The sequence below is a fragment of the Cicer arietinum genome, chromosome 2 (assembly GCF_000331145.2).
Source record: "Cicer arietinum cultivar CDC Frontier isolate Library 1 chromosome 2, Cicar.CDCFrontier_v2.0, whole genome shotgun sequence".
Lineage (NCBI taxonomy): Eukaryota > Viridiplantae > Streptophyta > Magnoliopsida > Fabales > Fabaceae > Cicer > Cicer arietinum.
The window spans coordinates 16,772,053-16,794,819 of NC_021161.2; the positions used below are offsets into that span (position 1 = coordinate 16,772,053).

Sequence of the window (22,767 nt, forward strand, 5' to 3'; positions counted from 1 at the left end):
CTGAGGATTGTATGTGAACTGAGTTCCCGTACGTTGTGTTGTTACATGAATTGAATTCCCGTATGTTGAAAAAAATTTAAAAATCTTAGAATGTTCGCAATCTTAATTCATGTAAATGTACGTAGTTTAAGATTGTGTCATCAATGAAGTTTGAAAATTAAAAATCTCAGCATGTAAGCAAACTTCACGTATTTTTACGTGAATTAAGACTACATAATCAATGAAGTTTGAAAATTAAACCATATACGTTAAATCAATTTCACGTAAGTTTACGTGAATTGAGTTCACGTACATTTGCTAGAATTCAGTTTACATAAACGTACGTGAACTCAATTCACGTTAACTTACATGAAATTGAGTTCACGTATATATTAAGCAAAATCCTTAGTTTTTTTTGTTCCTTTCTGGATGCAGATAAATGGACCAAGGGGAAGACAATAGTGATGAAATGTATGAAGGTTTAAAACCTGATTTTGAGGATATGGATGATGGTTTGGAGCTTGATTTCGACGAAATGTATGATGATTTTGATGCAATGAATGACATTATGAACAACGAAGGTGAACCTGTTATGGTTGATTTGACTGATGTGTTTAGCATCGACATGATGTTTGATACACGAGATGATTTATTGAAATGGGCTAGAAATGTTGGAAGGGAAAATAGAATTGTCGTTGTCATTTTTAGATCCGAAAACGCGACAACACGACCAAGAACAAAGACAATATTAATTATTGGTTGTGAAAGAAGCGGTAAATATAGACCTTGGAATAATTATAAACCTAGGAGGAGTACTTGGAGTAGAAAATGTGAATGCCCGTTTAGATTGAGAGGTACACCATCAAATGTTGGTGAGGGATGGTATCTGCATGTAATATGTGGTGTCCATAACCATGAATTGGCCAAAAAAACTGACTGATCATGCTTTCTTAGGCCGGCCGTCTCAAGAAGAGAAAGTTGTACTTGGTGATATGACGAAGAACATGATCAAACCAAGAAACATATTGATGAAACTAAAGGATCATAATGTTAAAAGTTTGACGACAATAAAATAAGTTTACAATGCATGTCAAGCATATTGTTCATCACTTAGAGGTAATAGAACATAAACACAACATCTTTTGACATTGATAGAACGCGACAAATATATCTATCGATATAGGAAGGTAGAAGGTTCAGATAAGTTGAGGGACATATTTTGAGCTCATCCATACGCTATCACTCTTGTAAATAATTTTCACATAATATTGATTATGGATAGTACATACAAGACATGAAGGTATCGAATACCATTACTTGAAATTATTACTGTTACATCTACTGAAATGACATTTTGTGTGGGATTTGCTTATCTACAGATTGAGCGTGCTGATAATTTTATGTGGGCACTACAAATGTTGCAATAACATATTACATGTGGTGAAGTTGAAGCAATCGCTATTGATAGAGACCTTGCTTTGATAAGCACAATTCAATATGTTTTTCCAAAAGCAATCAATTTATTATACTTGTTTCATGTATGCAAAAATGTCAAACAGAAATGCATGATGACTACTTTTCCAAAAAAGAAGCAAGGGCAAATAATAAGTTTGTAGTAGCTCTTCTATCTTTAATGATTATGTACATGACCAGTGGTTAATTTCTAACAAGGAAAGATTTGTTGAGGCGTGGGCAAATATAGTTATGCACTTTGAGAACACTATAACAAGACAACATTGGTGATATATGCAGTGTTTGGGAAACCATCAATAACATGATTGTATTACAACACAGTGAGATAATAACATCGTTTGAAAAGAGCATAACTCAAAAGGTTCATCGACATAGTAACAGATTGTACGCCAACTTGCATGGTGTTGTGTCCAAAAATGCAATAGATCAGATTGCGACATAGTTTGATCATGTGAAGTATGTAGTTATAGATAAGTCTGAATGTCGTTGCACAGTTAGGAGAACACATGATCTACCTTGTGCATGTGAAATAACCAGGTATAGTATGACCTCCCGTTCCATTCCGTTAGACGCTATTCATGTTTGGTGGATTAAATTAACTTTTTATGATGATGGATCGAGCAGATTATATGTCCATGTACAACTGCACCAACATCCACTACATACACAACATATTGTGTAAACAAAATATCCATTTCATCTGGTGTGGTCGTCTAACCCACTACCTAACGGTGAGCCATGAAAAGTTTGGACATGATCGTATTGACGCAATACCCTGTTTGGAAGATGAGCATACATCTTCAGACCACATCGTATCCACCCTCGAAATAAAGAAACCTCTTCAAAAGGTCGCTTCACTCGATGTTCCTCATATGGTATCCAACATACGTCATCAATGCCAACCTCGCCAAGAGCTTTCCTAAATGGAAGAACCAGACCCTTATCCCTTTTAGGCTTCCATCTAAGTGCTCTAGGGTAGTCTTCAACATAACTAGAAGAAAGTCTACAACAATCTCTACATAATGTAGGAAACTCCTCATAGACCCACACCTGCACATATATAATAACATATCATTAGTTTAGAATCATTAATAATAGAAATTATAAACACAATAAACAACCATACATTTTACATGTAAAAGTGTCAGATAGCCTAAAACAGTTCTGGTCTAATGCATGCTGCCTTCTCGAAGATTGTCATATAGGTAAGCAAAAGCAGCTGCACCCGATGCATATCCCCCGCAAGAATTGAGGTCTTAGAAGCCGCCAAGATAGGCAACACTAACTGTGTAGACACTCTTATCGTTGAACAGTGTGCAACCGATCAAAAACAAAAGAAATGCCCTCGCAGTCATCTGTCAATGCTGGTCACGACAGTGATTATGGTATACCTCAAGTAACCATCTATAGCAAACTGTGGCAGTCCGTGTGACATTAAATTCAGCATAAACAATAGTGTGACTAACTCCAAGAAGCTCTGCCAATATATCTGCACCATCATCCTTATTAAATACATTAACACTGAAGAATGCACCAATGATGGGAACATGCATCAGAGATGACACATTGTCCAAAGTAATTGTCATCTCCCTAATTAGGAGATAAAAGTTATTGGTATCACGATGCCACCTCTCTACGAATGCAGAAATGATCCTTTTGTCGATCATTTCGTAGCTGCATTTTAGCAAAGAATACATTCCCGAGCTTTTAACCAATTGCTTAACCTCTTCGTGTTCAATAACAATTTCTTTTAATTTTTTACCATTGCTAAACACCCTCAATTCCCCGCGGTCCTGAAATTAATTAAGTGAAAAAATATAAATTAACTTTATTTGATTGAGAAAGTTACCACGCTGTCTCAGAGTCGAGTTGCCACATGATCTTCGAATGTCCTAAGAAAAAAAATATCAACCGCACCACCAAGATATCCATCATCAAGTGGAGCTTCATCTATGTTATCTGGTTGGGCTTCAGGTTGGGCTTTGGGTTGGGATTCTTCTTGTTGCTGCTATAGTCGTCGTCGTTGTGCTCGTGCAGAAACAATTGGCCTAACACGACGACCCTCCATATTAGAAATACCCTAATTAAGTATAACACAACCCTCTCTATCAGTAAACATAATGTTCCCCATATTTGCTAAACAAAAGTCATAATAAAAATCAAAACAACAAGCCTACGTGAATTCAATTCACGTATGTGAACTCAATGTCAAACACTTACGTGAACTCAATTCACGTACGTGAACCCATTTTCAAACTTAAAAACGTATGTGAACTGAGTTCACGAACCATGTTCGTTAAATGAGTTTACATAGGGTATCGTTTGATGTTGCTTTTGAGGTGCCTAGGAAAAGGCGCGAAAATCCAACCATGGAAGAGTTTGCCGCTGGTTTGCATAGATTACAACAGGTTGTGCAACAACATGTTGGGGTTATCGTTGGAAAACAATATGAGGATGATCAAAGACATGAAAATCCCAATGGTCAATAAGAGGTTAGACAAGTTGAGCATCAGAAGACTACTGCAACGAGGGGTATTGAGGTTACTTTACCAGACTTCATGAAGCTTAAACCCCCTACTTTTTTTGGGTCTTGGGCGACTTAGGATCCATAACAATTCATTGATAGTCTAGAGCGGCTTTGGAGAGAATTGGGTTGTTCCGAGGTAAGAGCAGTGAAATTGACATCCTTTTAGCTAATAGGTGTGACCCGAGATTGGTTTGATATAGTGTCACATGGTAGACAAGTGGGGTCACCTCTGTTAGCATGGAGAGAGTTCTCTCTATTGTTCATGGTTAATTTTCTTCCAGAGAGTGTTAGAGATGGATTAGCTCATGAGTTTGAGCGATTGGAGCAAACAGAGGGTATGGCAGTTTTAGAGTATAGTGATCGTTTTACAAAGCTCTCTAGACACGCTCCTTACCATATCACTGAGGAAATGCGTGTCAAAAGGTTCATCAGAGGATTAAGGGATTACTTATTTATATATGTAGTTGGGTCGAATTGTTCTACTTTTGCCGAGGTTTTGAGTTTGGCACTTCAGATTGAGCAACAACAGAAGCAAAAATGAGGTAATAGACAAGATTCACAAAAGAAACAAAGGGTTGAAGGATCTTACAATAACTATCCAACTCGCGATGGTGGATCTATGTTTGGTTATCAAGGTCAACAAAGACTCATGTCTCAAAGAGGTGGTCATAGCGGGTAGTTTTCTGGGAAAGTGTAGAGTCGTAGATCAGATTCGGAAGCAGCATCACAATCCACATTTCCTTAGAGACATTCTGGTGTTTCAGCTACACGATGTTCTATTTGTGGTAGGTTTCACTTTGGAAATATTTCTAGAGATGCTAATGGTAAAGCGTGTTATTAATATGGCCAAGTAGGTCACATCAAGAGGAATTGTCCTGTAGACATGACACATCCACCCTTTAGTTATTCATCAGTACCAGCAACTTTGGCATCTTCTCAGGCTCATTCTGCATCTGTGCGACAAAATGGAAATTCTTATGTCAGAGTTTAGGAACATCTCAACAGGGAGGTAGGGGATTTGGTGGTCGAGGTTAGATACCAGCAAGAAGAGGTCAGGCTCGAGTGATTTCTTTGACTCGTTAGGATGCTCATACATCCAATGCAGTAGTTACAAGTATATTTTCTATTTGTTCGAGAGATGCTCATGTTTTATTTAATCCTGGAGCTAGTCCATCTTTTGTATCCTTGTGGCTTGCTACTTGACTTCGTAAACGTTCATCTTCTTTAGAAGAGACTTTAGTTGTAGCTACACATGTTTGAGGAAATTTGCTTGCAAGTCGGTGTATCGTTCTTGTGATATAACTATTAAGGGCAAGGTGTTGCCAGTAGATTTAGTAGTTATTGACTTGATAGATTTTGATGTGATTTTGGGTATGGATTTGTTGGCTTTTCATCAGCCACTTTGGATTGTCATAAAAAAGTGGTGAAATTTGAGATACTGAGGCAATCAATCTTCTCGTTTCAAGGAGAACATTGTTGGGTCCCACATAACCATATCTCAGCCTTGAGAGCTAACAAGTTAATGAGAAAAGGTTGTCAAGCGTACTTAGCCTTGGTGAGAGATACACAAGTGGCTGAGGAGAAATTGGAAAAAATTCCAATAGCATGTGAATTTCCAAATGATTTTCGGAAGAACTTCCTGGGTTGCCACCTGATTGGGATATTGAGTTCTCTATAGACTTCGTTCATAACACTCATACTATATCCATACCTCCTTATCGTATATCCCCAATAGAGCTTAAGGAGTTAAAGGAGCAACTTCAAAATCTTCTTGATAAAGGTTTTATTCGCCCAAGTTCTTCTCTTTGGGGAGCACTAATATTATTTGTAAAGAAGAAAGATGGATCCATGTGGTTGTGTGTAGACTATAAGCAAGTAATTGTAAAGAATAAACACCATTTGCCAAGTATTAATGAGTTGTTTGATCAACTTCATGGAGCTCAATGTTTTTCTAAGATCGATTTACGATTAGGGTGAAGTAGAGAAGTCGATTTACAAGGAATGGGGGTTTGAATGGTAAATCTCCCTATTTAAAAATTTCCTGAAAATACTTAAAAATTCAACTCAAGAATGATCTTGGTTCAGAAAACAAAAAACAGAGAATGTTATTGGTTTTTACCAGAAAACAAAGAACGTTATTGGTTAGCTTAAAATTAGAAATTTAGTTTTACGTTTTTAACTTAAATGATTAATCCGACTTGATAAATAAGGAGATAAGAGAAAGAGTACTACACACGGATGTATCCTGGTTCATCCAACTCGAGCTACGTCCAGTCCTCACAATTGTGAGATTTTCCAATAAGTGCTTAAAACAAAGAATCTTATTGGTTTTACAGCACCTAGCTGAGATCAATCTTGATCTATTACAAACTTCAATCTTTTCCACCCAGAAAGAGATTTAATCAATTCAGATTGATAGGATTTCTTACCATCTACCAAAACTATATTAAACTCTTATAGTTCGAGTTTTACAATTATGATGAGATAGTTTTGATAGAATCTGAGATGTCTCAACTCTATTTTGAGATTCGATTCTTTACAAAGAATTCATTACAATAATAACAGAGTAATGAAAAGTGATCAAACTGATTCTTCTTTGAGTAATGAGATAGTTTCAAGTATGTGAATGTGAATGATTTTTAGACTTGTTAGCACTTGAATTTGTGCATTTTCCCTGAGCATGTGCCTTCCTTTTATAGGCGTTTAAGAGCATTTAATAATGGTCAAAAAAGTTGTTGGTAGTGCTCTGTCAGTTTTGACAAAAACTAATTTATATGAATAAAAATATTCCAGCCTTTGAACACTTTTTGAACTCTATTGATTGGGTTGAGTTCTTTGATTTTTTATCAGATTTCCATTGAGTTTGATGATCCTTTGTACTTCAGATATGCTTTTTAATGTCTTTGATTTGATCTAAATTTTGGGTTCTGTCAAAATAGCTTGGTTAATGAAAATTATGGAGATTAATGATCAATTTGGAGGCTTAGTCTTGAACATCCTAAAGGTTGATAATCAATCTGGAGGTTCAGTCTTGATTATTCTGGATGTCTTCCTAATTAATCTAGACGTCTTGTACATTTCAAGATCATTTATCTTTCTTGTCAGTTTAAGCTGGAGAAGGTTCAGATCTATTTGGTCTTGCTAATTTGTGATATTCTCTCTTAATAATTCGAGTAGTTTCTTTGAATCTGATCATCTCAATTTGTTCCTTGCCAAGTGCTGATAATATAGATGTAAAATCCAAAGGCTAAAATCTCTTTTAACTAGTGGAGATTGATTGATCTTTGGGCTGTGATGATCAGTCTTGGTTCTGGAGATCATTCTTCGTTTTTACAGATTTTGTCCAAAATGTTCTCCTTTCTTATCTGTTTAGTTTTTTTTTTTTTTTTTATTGTTGATTTCTTTGCTTTGCTTGAGTCCTATCTTTGAACTAATCCATTCAAAAGCACAAGTTAAATTAACATAAGATTTAGAATCATAATTAACATTCTTAATTAACTTTTGTTTATTTTCATCAAAACTTAAATTGAGAGTTTGTCTTAATACGAGGTATCACCATTTGAAGATTAAGAGGGATGATATAACGAAGACAGCTTTCCGCATACGTTATGGACATTATAAATTTCTGGTTATGTCCTTTGGGCTTACTAATGCCCCGACAGCTTTCTTGGATCAATTCATGATTGTGTTCATTGATGATATCCTTGTTTGTTCCAAGAGTAAATAAGAACACAAGCGATAATTGAGATTGGTTTTGCAAATCCTAAGAGATAAGCAATTATATGCCAAACTCTCTAAATGTCAACTTGGGTTGTATAGTGTGGCGTTTTTAGGTCATGTTGTGTCTAAGAAGAGAATAAGTGTTGATCTAAGTACAGTGGAAGCAATGCAGAATTGGCCCAGACCTACCACAATAAAGGAGATTCAAAGTTTTCTTGGTTTAGCTAACTATTACCGACGTTTTGTGAAGGATTTCTCTAAAATCTCATCTTCGTTGACTAGGTTGACCTAGAAGAAAGGTGAGTTCCAATGGACTGATGCATGTGAGGAATGTTTTCAAAAATTAAAGGAGTACTTGATGTCAGCACCTATTTTGGCATTACCCCTAGGTGGTGAAAGTTATGCAGTTTATTATGATGCTTCTAGAGTTGGTCTCAGTTGTGTACTTATGCAACAAGGTAAGATTATTGCCTATGCATCTAGACAAATCAAGAGGTATAAGGTAAACTATCTCACACATGATTTGGAAATGGTTGCAATGATTTTTGCCCTTAAGATTTGGAGACACTATCTATATTGTGAAACTTGCGAGATTTATACTGATCATAAAAGTCTTAAGTATATCTTTCAACAACGAGATTTAAATTTAAGACAAAGAAGGTGGATGAAACTCTTGAAAGATTATGTTTGCACAATCTTATACCACCCAGGGAAGGAAAATTTTGTTGCAAATGCTTTGAGTAGGAAATCCATGGGCAGTCTCACTCATATAGCATAAGTAAATAGGCCAACAATGTAAGAATTTCAAGAAGTTGTTGAATGTGGAATTCAATTTGAACTTGGTCATTCGAGGTTATTTTTAGCCCACATACAAATTCGTCCAACCATAGTTGATGATATCAAGGAAGCTCAAAGTCAAGACTCATACTTGTTGAATATGGTAAATAATGTTCAGAATTGTAAAATTTCAGACTTTTCAATTGATTATGATGGTGTGCTGAGGTTGAAGTCTCGATTGTGTGTTCCAAATGTTGGTGGCTTGAGAAGGAAAATTTTAGAGGATGCTCACCATTCTTCTTATACTATTCACCTATGTTCTAATAAGATGTATCAAGACTTGAGAGAGTTGTATTGGTGGGAAGGGATGAAGAGAGACGTAGCAGATTTTGTCTCTAAGTGCTTAATGTGTCAACTAGTAAACGCTGAGCACCAAAAGCCTGTGAGGTTACTTCAACCTGTTGAAATACCTGAGTGGAAGTGGGAAAGCATTGTTATGGATTTTGTTAGAGGATTACCACGAATCCAAAAGGGTTATGACTTAGTATGGGTGATTATAGATCGAATGACAAAATCTGCACGCTCTTTGCCTGTGAAGACTACTTATACTGCATGCCAGTATGCTAAACTTTATTTTGACGAAATTGTCTCTTTACATGGTGTACCGGTGTTTATTATTTCTAAATGTGGGACTCAAATTACTGTTCAAACTGAAAGGACTATTCAAATATTAGAAGATATGTTTCGTGCTTGTGTTCTGGATATTTGAGGTAGTTGGGATCAACGTTTTCCCTTGATGGAATTTGCATACAATAATAGTTATCAATCTAGTATTTTGATGGCTCCATTTGAGGCCTTGGACGGAAGATGGTGTAGGTCTTCAATAGGATGGTTTGAAGTTGGAGAAGCTAAACTAGTCGGTCCAGAGTTGATTCAATATGCCATTGAAAAAGTTAAACTGATTCGAGATCGCTTAGTGACAACTCAAAATAGACAAAAATCTTATTCAGATAAGAGGCGTTGTCTCTTAGAGTTTTCAGTGGGAGGACATGTATTCCTACGAGTTTCACCAATGAAAGGGGTTTTGCGGTTTGGTAAAAAGGGGAAACTAAGTCCAAGATTCATTGGACCATTTGAAATTTTAGAAAGGATCGGATCGGTAGTGTATTGCTTGACACTTCCACTAGATCTCTCAGAAGTTCATCCTGTCTTTCATATTTCGATGCTTCAGAAGTATCTTCATGACCATTCTCATGTGATTAATCATGAAAATGTGCAGTTAGATGAGAGTCTATCCTACGTTGAGCATCTGGTAGCTATATTAGATCACCAAGTGAGACTTTTGCGCTCAAAAGATATCATTTCAGTAAAAGTTCTTTGGTGTGGTCCATTCGATGAAGAAACTACTTGGGAACCCGAAGAAGCCATTCATGCAAATTACCTACACTTATGTTGAAACTCAAGGTCAGTATTAGAAGAATAAAAAGTCAAATAAAATCGATGACGAATTTTTATAAGGAGGAGATTGAAATGCCCCGTTTCTAAAATAATATTAATAAAATAATTAATTAATAATAATAGTTATAATAAATAATAAATAAAACAAACCAACCACATACTCTCACTCTCTTTCTATCTCACTCCCCCATTCTTCTCTCTCTCGGCAAAACCCCCTCTCCCCCATTTTATTATATATTTTTTTCTTTTCTTCTCATTGCTTCTTCTCACTCCACAATACTTAAACCCTCATCCCTTAAAAGGAATTTAACATCCCCAAGAGCATAATTTCTAATACTCCTACAAATAATATTGGTTATGATTTTTAGGGGTTAGGATTAGTGAGTAAAGGAAGGATAAGGGTACCCATTTCTTGAAAGTTGTTTATTAAGAATCTTTTAGGTAAATACACAACTCTAAAGCTAGTAAGAATCTCTAGAAAAATGTAGTTTTGTTTATAAATCTTATTTTGTGCTTAAAGTAGATTTAAATGATTTTTATGATTTCCTAGAGTTAGCTAAACTTAGAATAACTTTTCTAAAGCCTTGAAAATATTTTTGATACTCAGATTTGTCAGCTGAGGTCCTGTCGACTACTCTGGGAGTTGTTGGAGAACAAACGTAGTCGATTCTCTATAGTTGTGAGTTGACGATGGTCATCGTCATATATTTTTATAATGCTATAATTATTATTTTACTTGTTTTCTATACTAAAGTATTTATTGAAAAATTGGGGAACACAACCTTTGATTTTTTTTCTCGATTTCATCCTTAATTATTTTCATGGTCTTTGTTATGTGATATGTTTGTAGTTTGATTTATTTATGGATTTTAAATATATGTTGTGAAAATCATTGTTATAATTGTGAAATCGTTAACAGCATTAGGGGAACCTAGTTACCTCCTTTTGATTATGGAGAGTTTCCCGTTAGATGGAGCTGCCCGTATGAGGAATGTCTTCCGTAGGAGGAAAGGACTATGAAAGAGATGTAAGATCCCTAATTGATGTGTGATGATGTGTTGCGGGATTGAGAGGAGAGGGCTATTCGTTAGATGGAGCCACCCTTAAGGGAAATGCCACCCTTAGGAGGAAAAGGATATCAGTGAGATGAAGCTGCCTCTTGGTTCTCAAGAATTTGTATTTTTACTTGTTTGATTGTCTATGATGATTTTAAGGTTATTCATTTGGATTTCACTTCGCTATTAATTGAATTTTTAATATTTCTATCTGAATGGTTAAATTATAAGTTTATTGATTTTATATGTGTATACTTTACTTGAGAATTATCTATATTTGAGATAACATTGTTTAAGATAATTCCCACAAGATTACAAAACAATTATTCGTGCCTTTTTTTGTGTTTCCCTTCTAGTTGATGGTGATTGTTGTTTTCTCACTAAGTCTTTGTGACCTACCCCTTCATGTTGTTTTTTTTTCTTCAGATTCACATGCAGCTGAGTAGCAAGCTGTTAGTAGATTCAAGTTTTGATCATATTTGTTTTGGTACGCCTCTTTGATCGAGGACCTTTTTTTTTTTTGTAAAGTTTATTGAGTCATGATGTAATTTACAGCTATTTTGAGTCTAGAAAGTCTTTTGGGAGATGTACTGAATATTTAGATTATACTCTTTAGATTATGACTAAATTGAGAGTTTAAATAGAAATTTTACAAATTTGGAAACGTTGAAGTTACAGAGGATACTTTGTCGAAATTTTGAGAAATTATATATCTATATATATACATATATATATAATGGTTATTGAGAACGATTTAGTTGCTTAATTGTTAAGTTAGTTGATAGGCTTGTTAGGTTAGGAGTATACCTTATGTGTTGGTCACATCGTTTAGTTTTTGGGTTGTGACATTAGTCGATTCTTCCTTAGTTCCTAAAGAGTTTGACTGGGGTTGTATGAATAGTTAAAGTCACGTGGAACAAATACTTCGACCTTTAAAGTTCATTTCTTTGTTTAAAGATCAAGATGACAAACACGACTATGAAGTAGGAAAAAAACGTGTCATTTTATTGCTAGAAAATGGCGCAAAATGAGGGAAAATGGATGCTAAACATATGGGGTACCACATACACATGACAACAATCATGTTTTGACACACTACCTGAGAGTTTTGTCGAACAACGATAGTCAAAGCTGAGTATTTGAAGGTCATGCTCATGGCCAATAGGATTACATGTTATGTCATTTTGCCTATAAATAGTGCTTGTATAATTCATTTCACACACACACACACAATCAATCAAACACATTATTTACTCGCATATTCATCTTTATCTTTCGAACTTTCATTGCTTATGTTTTTCTTAGTTATGTATTCCTCTAAAGAACACAATACTGTACTTAATACTTTTTGGAGGAGTCAAATAACCTACAACAAAGGTACTTGTTTCTTTTTTTTTTTTTTTTGACGTAATCGCATGAAGAAAAAAAATCATCGTTAAGAGTCAGTAGACAATCAATCGAAAAAACACAAATACATACATATACATATTACTAATGAGCATCTTTTCCAAATGGTTCCTATGCATGGTATACCACAAACAAATAGGAGGGTGAGTGGAAGAAAATATAAGATACAAGGAATTTGGATGAGATCCACCAACAAAATGACCATTCAATCTTAGCTAATCATCAATGAAAAGCTCATAGATTAAAGTGGCTTTTGGACATAAGTATGAACTCTTGATATAATTAACTATAATTTTGATGCAAGCTATTCCAAGAAAGAACCCATATATGCTGCATTTGCCGAGTAAATTGAAGCAAGCTGAATTGGACTTCAAGTCCTCACACACACTATTCTAAATTACTAAAAACACTACTCATGCCAACATAGGAGCATGACCACACATCTTCTAATTATGTATAGCCTTGCTCTTTGCTCTCTAAGGACTCCTCCAAGTCCTATGTTTGATGATAGCCTAGTAGTTCTCTTTGATTTTGATCCTCCCATGAAGATTAATTGTTTTCTTAAATTTCGTTTCTCCCCTCGTTCTTGATCCTAAGCTTAAAGCTTTCAACTTGGTTCTGACTTGGTTTGTTTAGAAAAATTGTTGAAAGGTGGGTACTTAAAGCGCTAGCAATGTGGTATGAAAGGGTGTGAATTGCTTCCAACCCAACCAGCCTAGACAAACACCAATTAGACCCCACCTCACCATTTGGGGGAATTAATGCAATACCACGATTAGGGGGAACCAATAAAAAAATCATGAAATGGAATCAAGCTTTTCGTTGGAATATTTTCTCATTTTATTATATTTCAATATATAGACAAATATCTTAATACTAGTTTATTAACTATTTATCAATTAAAAGGTTTTAATTGGTGATCAAATTATTTAATAAGGCTAATTAATTAAATTTTTAATAGGATAATTAGTTACATAATTGATTTATGCTCAAATATGAGTTAACGTCATTGATTGATGGGATGATTTTAGAATAATGAGAATCCTAATATTTAAATTGATACGATCTCTAATATATTAGACACATTACATATTTTATTTTTTTTCTTATCTGAAGAGTGACTAAGACATAAGGAGTTCAGATTAATAAAGAACAACAAATGAATATATTATTAGCAATATTAAATTTAATTATTTTTAATATCTTTGATAAATCAACGTATTATAATTCTTAAAATGTTACAAAATTTTATGATTGTTCTTTATGTTTATAGTATGTTTATATTTGAGTATTAATTTTTCGCTATTTAATATATAATATATAGAAAACTTTGTATGATTAATTATTAAGTTAATTCCAACACCCATTTCTCTCTAGCATTCCAACTTGCAATGTAATTACTAATGGATGGGGGTCAGTTTAGTTGAGTATATCATACATAAGAAAATATTAATTCATAAGAACCTCTAGAAAGTTTTAAGATCATAATGGAGGGCCCCAGTCATCTGCATCAAAGTTATCATTTTCTTGTATCAAAATTGTGTCCGTTCAATACTACAAAAACCAGAAAACATTGCACAATATTGGGTGGTCGATTACTCAAGAAACTAAACAAGAAGCAGATTATGATGAGCCTAACCCCATATAATAAAAGCAACTAGATTTTTTTTCATGCTTTGTGGAAAGGAGGTACATGATGTTAAAACTAGACTTCCACATTATTGGTAACTTGAATATTTCTACTCTTTTGATGGACATCAGGAACTAATTTCAGGACTTGGGTCGACAACTCAGCTGATCTACATCTATAGAAAACTTTTTGGATAATTTAAAAATATTTCTCCGTCAAATTAATTGAACAAATAATCTAACAAATTTTTGGTTGGGAATTGACAATAAATACTTGTGTTTATTTAGTTATTGCATCAATTAGGATCGTAAAATATATAAATGGTTCATTCATCGGTGTATTTATTCATAAATATCATTTATGTACATTTTACAGATATGAGAGCTACATTCTCACAATTTGAGAGCTATATTCCCACAAATTGTCTATTTTTTTAGAGAATTAATCATGCAAAAGTTATTTGATTAAAGAATCTATTGACTGTTCAATACAAATTCATATAACTTTTTAACTATTTTCGCATCATAATATAGCTGCAAGATGATCTTATTGGTGTTTTCGCATCATAATATGTGTTTCAATTACTCTAATACATAAACAAACATAATTTAAAGATTGTACTATCCCAATGAAACAATATAAATAGACACATTAAGACTTGATTGACTTTTTGCATTACCATCACAATATATATATATATATATATATATATATATATATATATATAAGATATCAAATGAAAAGAGTTTTACAATAAGAGGGTGAGAGAGTTAGATCTTGATCATACAACCATACATGGATGGTCAAGAATTATTCAAGTGACACATGATCACTTAAAAAAGTCACATGACTTTTTTTTTAAAAAATCTTGACCATCCATGTATGATTATGTACTCATTAGAAAACTCCTCTCATTTGATATGCTTCATAAATATATAGGTTTGGAATAGTTAACTCTAAGAATAATTTTGTTATGAGTTACTCCGCTTAATAACTAAATATAAATGATAAATTTCACTAATTCATCGGTTGATTATTGATATAATATATTAATGATCAAGCAAACAAAATTTTATATAAATATGAAATTCATAGCTATGCAATCTAACCATCAATATATACTTATATTTTTTAAAAACATATTATACCTTCACTTGAAATTATTTAATGAATAATCAAATAGTTTTAAAATTTTATAAAAAATTATGGAGTTCATCTACTCAATAAAAACTTTTGATTTGTCGGTTATATTCATCGTTTATATTGAGTTATTAAACAAAGTAGTTTATCACAGAGTTACTCTTAGAGTCAACGAATCATCACCCATATATATACCAAATTTTATTCAACAAATAAAACTTTATGTTAAACCTTCATGTAATTTGTACCACCAAATATTCATTGTAGAGTACCTTAGTACTAAGAAAATGGATAAGCCTAAGCCAAGTGTCCTAGTTCAGTCATTCTGGGACAACCATTTTTGTGTGCTAACTGATTAGATTTTAACGTGGCCTCATTGCAGTTTTGATCCCTTTATTATTACTATTTTATAAAATTGGTCCCCCTATTTTCAATATCGATAATTTTGGTCCATTTCTCATAGTTTTGAACTAAAAAACAACGGTTTGACATATTTTTAATGACGTGACATACAATTCTATAATATAGAATCATCTAGATACATTAATTATTCATATGTCATTAATTAAATTAAAAATATGGAGAGAGAAAATTCGAAGTTGAAATCTAAGTTTTTACGACGTTTTATTCCAATTTCATAGGTATTAATCATTCTACATCATCCAATCATATATTACATTATTTAAAACATCTCACGTCATCATTTTTTAGCTAAAAAATCAGAGAGAGGGACAAAAACTGTCGACTTTTAAAATAGAAGGACCAATTTTGTGAATCAGTAAAAATCGAGAGACTAAAATTGCAATTAAACCTTTTAATATCTAATCAATTATGATCAATTTCTATCAAATGCATCGGTTAGTTCATCAGTATAATTGATTATCATTAAACTGAACAAACACGTTTATTTAAAAAGGATCCAAATCTATCTCAATTTTTGTGTAACAATACACAATATTTTCCACTATTATTTAGCTTAATTACTTCGACTAAACCTAATATCTTGGATCTTAACGCTATCATATATAATTGACCTATCCATTGACCTTTAAACTCAGTAAAGGCACAATTAGAACACTCAGTCATTTCCAAAAGTATCTTGAACCTCAATTTTGAATTACTCTTTTCTCTGATCAATAATTCTTTCTTTTTTCTTATTGATCATATATAAACCTTTTTCTTGGAGCATTGGAATAAAAGTACACCAACAAAAAAAAGACTTTAACAACTTTTTTTTAACGCATTTAACGATGCTTTTTTAAAACATTAAAAGCATTGTCATAAGTGGTCTTTAATTGCGCTTTTAGTGAAATAGAGTTGTTAAATGTGTTGGTGTAAGTCCTAGAGGCCAATGTTTTACTTTTGAATTCAAAACTTGCATCGTTTTATTTATTTATAATATAAGGCATTTTAATTATTATGTTTGTAAAAATTCCTTGAGTGAAATTCGTTTTGATAAGACATCGAGTGGATGACTCAATTGTGAGATGTTATAGAACTTCACTCTCAAACATTTATAGTCGAGTATTATTATAGAGAGCAATAATAATACAATTGAGATTACCATGTGTGTCAACTGATAATCCTATCTAACATGTTATGGATATGAGATATCAAGTTACAACATAAGTATACATTAGGATGAACGTATATTGGATTAACTTGCCATGAGAATAATACTACATATTGTGTTATTAAGTGGCATAAATTATTCTCATAGTGATATAGGTGTATGCCACTCTTAGACTTGAAACGACTATAATATCTAGATAAGGAGTTGATTGTTTTATTGTCGTCAAACATTGTTTATAACAGAACAATATAAAGTCAATTAACTGGACATTCAACAAGTCATGTCGAGAGACATGAGTGACCTAGATGAGATTTTCTCCTCCCACATAATGGGAGTAATATCTATGAGCCCCTTGATACATTATGACTATTAAATGCATAACCATGTTGAGATAATTCAATATAAGATATTGATTGTTGTAAAGTTTACTCGGGTATCAAGGAATTTGACATCGAACTATACAAGGATGACACATTCTATGAGGGAAAAAGGTAGATTATATACAATATCATTATCAAGAAAAGGTTACGTCAAACCACATGACATTTTTGTCACTTGGGTAGTCATGATGTGTTTCTAAATATCGTTTGTAGTTTATAATATTTGATAAATGATTTAATATTATTACCAACGTTACAAGAAACTACAAGGTCACACACACAAGAATAAATTAAGAGGAGTTAAAAGTGTAAATAAGTAGCTAGCTTCGATGTGCTAGGTCAATATAAGGGTCTATAAATAGAACCTTATACATAATACTTTTTTAAAACAATCAAAAAAGAAAACCTAGTCATTGCCTTTAGCTTGCACCGAAATTGAGGTTGTCCTCATTCGAGTTATGTTCGTGTGGACTATGTAGAGACATTGTCGATAGAGAAACGTTTGTGATCATCATTCATCATCAAAATTTTATCATGCTACAAGAGGTAATCTAATAAACCTTGATTCATGACCATTCGTAAGGATCCGTGGAGGAAAATTTTATGATATCCGTTGTGTTTATTTATTTTTCTAGCGATTTTCCTTCAGTGGTATCAAAGCTACTTATGAAACCTTGATTTAATTTATTGTGATTTAATGTTTATGATTGTGAATCGTAGAAATAAACATGTGTTTTCTGTGTTAAATGGTGATTTATGAAATATGTTTTGTTATGCATATGAATATATATATATTTTGTTGGAATTCAATTATGAGTGGTTAGTCCCACATTGACCAGGAATGGAGGCTATAAAGGATATATAAGGAGAATGACCCATAAACCTAATGCCTTAAGGTTTTGGGTTGAGATGTGGTGTCTAAAGTCTCTTATGAATCCTTGTTTAGCTCATTCCGAATGTTGGGTTCCCCCGGACTCCCCAACAAGTGGTATCAGAGCCTGGTTTGGCTTGATCGGGGAGCAAAAAATGACTTGGATCAAGTCGGACTTGGATCAAGTAGATCAAGTCTAGTGGTGGACCAAAAAGAACTCGGATCAAGTGGATCAAGTCTAGTGGTCAATAAAGGACTTGGATCAATTGGATCAAGTCTAGTGGTGGGACTCATAATTGAGGGGGATTGTTAGAATTTAATTATGAGTGGTTAGTCCCACATTGACCAGGAATGGAGGCTATATTGGATATATAAGGAGAATGACCCATAAACCTAATGCCTTAAGGTTTTGGGTTGAGATGTGGTGTCTAAGTCTCTTATGAATCCTTGTTTAGCCCATTCTGAATGTTGGGCTCTCCAGAACTCCCCAACAAGTGGTAAATCAAGTCTAGTGGTGGACCAAAAAAGGACTCGGGTCAAGTGGATCAAGTCTAGTGGTCAAGTGGTCAATTAAGGACTTGGATCAAGTGGATCAAGTCTAGTGGTGGGACTCATAATTGAGGGGGAGATTGTTGGAATTCAATTATGAGTGGTTAGTCCCACATTGACCAGGAATGGAGGCTATATTGGATATATAAGGAGAATGACCCATAAACCTAATGGCTTAAGGTTTTGGATTGAGATGTGGTGTCTACGTCTCTTATGAATCCTTGTTTAGCCCATTCTGAATTTCGGGCTCCCCCGGACTCCCCAACAAGTGGTATCAGAGCCTGGTTTGGCTTGATGGGGGAGCAAAAAGGACTTGGATCAACTGGGTCAAGTCTAGTGGTGGACCAAAAAAGGACTCGGATCAAGTGGATCAAGTCTAGTGGTCAAGTGGTCAATAAAGGACTTGCCTCTTATAAAAATATTTTATTTGATTAATTATATGCCATTAATTTGTGATTGCATGGTTAATGGTTATGGTCTAGTTTGCTTTTATTTTAAATTATTACATAAGGCCTACCTGTCATGCCTCTCTCTTAAATTGTATTTGTACCTTCTCTTCTTATTTCAATCCCTCGTATGTCAAAGGGGTATTCTTTTACGTAATGTAATGATGAAGATAAGGAGACAAATTCAAAGGAGGACAACTTTGGAGGTCATGCTTGGAGAAGCAAGATCGATCCTAAGTTTAGCTTAGATTCTCACATTGTATTGTGAGAATAAATGTGTTAGATCTCATAACCACTGTCATTTTATTTACAATATAAATTTATGTATAATTTTCATGTATGAATATAGTAGATTATATAGTTTAGCAATATGGTGAGATAAGTTTAATTAAAATCCTTCAAGCAATATATTAAGTGGAATGCTTTTCATAAGTAGCATTCATCAAGACTAGTAAAATAATGTAGATTTGCTAAAGTTAAGTACATTTCTTATACAATAAGATGTGATGGGAGAAGTGTAATATCTAAATTTCGGGTCTATCTTAACTAAACTGAGTATAATATGATTGAAAGGTTTAGAAGTAAGTGAGTTGAAAATTATCCATGTGATAGATTGGAATAAGAGTAATTCACCCAACTTTTTTAGAGTTGTATAAGATAAAATTGAAAGGGTGTTCCTACCTAAATAACTAAATTTTAGGTGATCGGCTAAGGTTGAAAATGAAGTGGAATATGAATCTTGACCTGCTAGAAAACCTTCCAATAAGATTTTCCTAATCAAATGTTGAAGGTCATTTGGTTTGAGTAAAATAATGGGAGTCGTATTTAATTAAAGACCTAATTATATATTTTATTTCACGATACATATTTTTTTCTTCATATTTTCTAAATCTAGATTACGATAGGAAACAACACATCTAACAACATTTTGAGATCAATCCATGAGAAGGATAAGTTGTTCGGCACAAACTTTCGAATGATCCATTGTCCCAGAGCCACCGGTTGTTTCTACTTCTAAGGCTAAAAAGGATGCTTATAAGAAGCATCAAGATGATGCCTTGGATTTTAGCTGCATCATGCTAGCTACCATGAACTCTAAGCTTCAAAAGCAACATGAGAATATGGAATTATGCCTTTGACTATCATTATTCAAGAAACACAACATCTCACTCCAACAAGAAATTCAATGCCACTGATCATAAGTCAACGACTGAAATTGAAAGAGTTAAGTATGAAAAGAAAACTTAGTCGAATCAAAATCTTTTGAAGATCCAAGAACAACCTGAATTCATTCCAGCTCAAATCAAGCAAGAGTGCGAAAGAAGATTCGTGTTTTTGAAGACAATCTAAAATAAGTTTTAATTCATATTTATAATTGAAGAAAATCTTTGACCAAGTTGAAAATAAGATATGATCAAGATTTGAAGAAGACGTGATCAAGATCTTATCAAAAAGAAAATATGGGTTACTTACAAGAAGATTTAATCAAGATTTATAGCAAGAAGATATGAATTATTTACAAGAAGATTTGGTCAAGATTTATCACAAGAATATATGAATTATTTACAAAAAAATATGATCAAGATTTATCTATAAAAAGATATGAATTATTTACAAGAAGATATAATCAATAATTGTTTACAAGAAGAAACACTCACAAGAAAATACATTTATTATTTGCAAAGATATGATTCAGATTTTGCAAAGACAAAGGAGAAACCCTAACCTATTTTATAAATAAAACTGAAATCTAAAGAAGAAAACAAGAGAACTCACAAACACAAAATTTCCTAAGTTATTAGAGTTCATAAGGTTATGGTCTTGAGAAATACTTTCTCAAAAGAAATATTTTATAAAAGTGTGTTATAGTGTGAAAGTCATTGTTACAATCGACTTGTTAGAAGCAAATCAATTTGTTCCAAACTCTTGTAACCCAGCTCGATAATGGCAGTCGTGTTCCTCAAACAATTTGTAGGTTTTCTGGTTGTGTTGAAAACATTTGGATTGTAAAGTCAAGATGTTTATGTTCCTCAAAAAGTCTATAGGTGTCAAGTTGTTTTGAGAAGTCTGGTTTGTAGGGTCAGATACTGTGTAATTCAAGTTTTGAATTAGTGGATTAAATTCTACTGAGTGAGAGGACTTTATCTCTAATCACTTAACTTGATTAAATCCTTCTGAACCAGGATAAATTCTTGTGTCACTTTAATTCTGCAATTCTTGTTTTACTTCTGCCTCTAATTACTTAACTTGATTGCTACTACTTTTATTCTAAATAAGTCCCCAAACTTGTACCATTTTTAAATAAATTAGCAAAAATAATTCAACTATTCAAACACAATTCAACCTCCATTCTCGTGTTTCCACCTTCACCAACTATTGTCGTGTACTCTACTTCAATTGTAGGACCTTCATAAACGGTAAAGACACGTTATATTGTAGACCTTCTATCATCCATATCACTTGTATAATCAGAATCAACATATCCTACAATTGAAGGATCGCCTGTCTACTACTAAACATGATACAATGACATGTTATATACCCTTCAAGTACCTAAAAATCTATCAACATACAAAAATAAGAAAATAAAAAATTCGTTATCAAGGCTTCAACATAAACACAACAATCATATTGGCATTCTATAATCAATCTAAAGCATGTAGGAATTGAATCGCTTGTACCACTTCCTTGGAGGCTACTTTAGACCATACATAGACCTCTTCAATTTACAAACCAGTCTAGTATCATTTAAACCCTCTAGTTGTTTGATGTAAATTTGCTCATCTATATTGCTACAAAGGAATGTTGTCTTCAACTCCATTTGTTGTAAATGAATGTCACTACTAGCTACCAAGGCTGACGCTGCCTTGATAGAAGCATGTTTGACAATCGGAGAGAAAACTCATCATTGTCAATCCTCTTTTGTTGTAAATACCCCTTTACTACAAGACGAACCTTGAACTTTTCCCTTTCTTTTTCTATTACTATTTGTTTCCTCTTGTACACCCAATTGCAACCAATAACCCTTTTCCCCTTAGGAAGCTGAATAATCTCCTATGTCTGATTTTTCTTTAAGGACTCAATCTCCTCCACCATAGGTCTTCTTCACTTATCTTTCTCCTGCCTAGCTATAATCCCCCGAAACATGGATGGATCTCTAAAACTAGTAAGAAATGCATAAGTTGCCAAGTCTTCATACCCATATATTTCAAGTGGCTTGATCTGACGGCGCTCTTAGTAACATACAAGAGAGTAATCTTTTACTCCACCTGAATTTTCAAATTTAAAAGTATGTTCAATTTCAGAATGCACATAGTCTGGTTCCTTTTGTTTTTTTGTTTCTTGGATTTAAAACGAACATACACTATTTTCAAGTATACATTACTTGCACAAATCCATCTTACAACTACTAACACCCTTCAGCAAATGTCTATTATGAAGTTTTGTCATTTCACGCTCACTAAGATGACCCAAACATATGTGACATAGTTTCGTTACATCATCATCAAATTGAGTTGACACAACATCACCTACAATAGAACAACCAATAGTCTGTAGATATTACCTACAGTCATATTTTTTCGCATCACTGTTAATGCGCCCTTGTTGACCTTTAGAATGTCCTTATCTCTATCAGACCTATGTGAGAAACCATTTTCTTGTAGAGTACCCAGAGAGATCAAATTCATTCTCAACTATGGAATATACATGACATCATTCAAAGTTTGCACGCCACCATCGTCCATAGAAATTTTAATTTGTCATATTCCATTGATAGCACA

At 33.5% G+C, this 22,767-nt stretch overlaps 2 protein-coding genes across 2 annotated transcripts; one reads left to right on the top strand and one right to left on the bottom strand.

The window, feature by feature from the left end:
• The first annotated feature begins 418 nt into the window (after positions 1-418).
• Positions 419-919, top strand: LOC101492816 (uncharacterized). Its single transcript, XM_004490224.1, has one exon. The coding sequence runs from the start codon at positions 419-421 to the stop codon at positions 917-919; it is 501 nt and encodes a 166-aa protein (XP_004490281.1).
• Positions 920-12,221: 11,302 nt separating this feature from the next.
• On the bottom strand, positions 12,222-13,113 carry LOC101490991 (small polypeptide DEVIL 6-like). Its single transcript, XM_004490219.4, has one exon. The coding sequence runs from the start codon at positions 12,938-12,940 to the stop codon at positions 12,806-12,808; it is 135 nt and encodes a 44-aa protein (XP_004490276.1). The 5' UTR covers positions 12,941-13,113; the 3' UTR covers positions 12,222-12,805.
• Between the last annotated feature and the right edge of the window lie 9,654 nt (positions 13,114-22,767).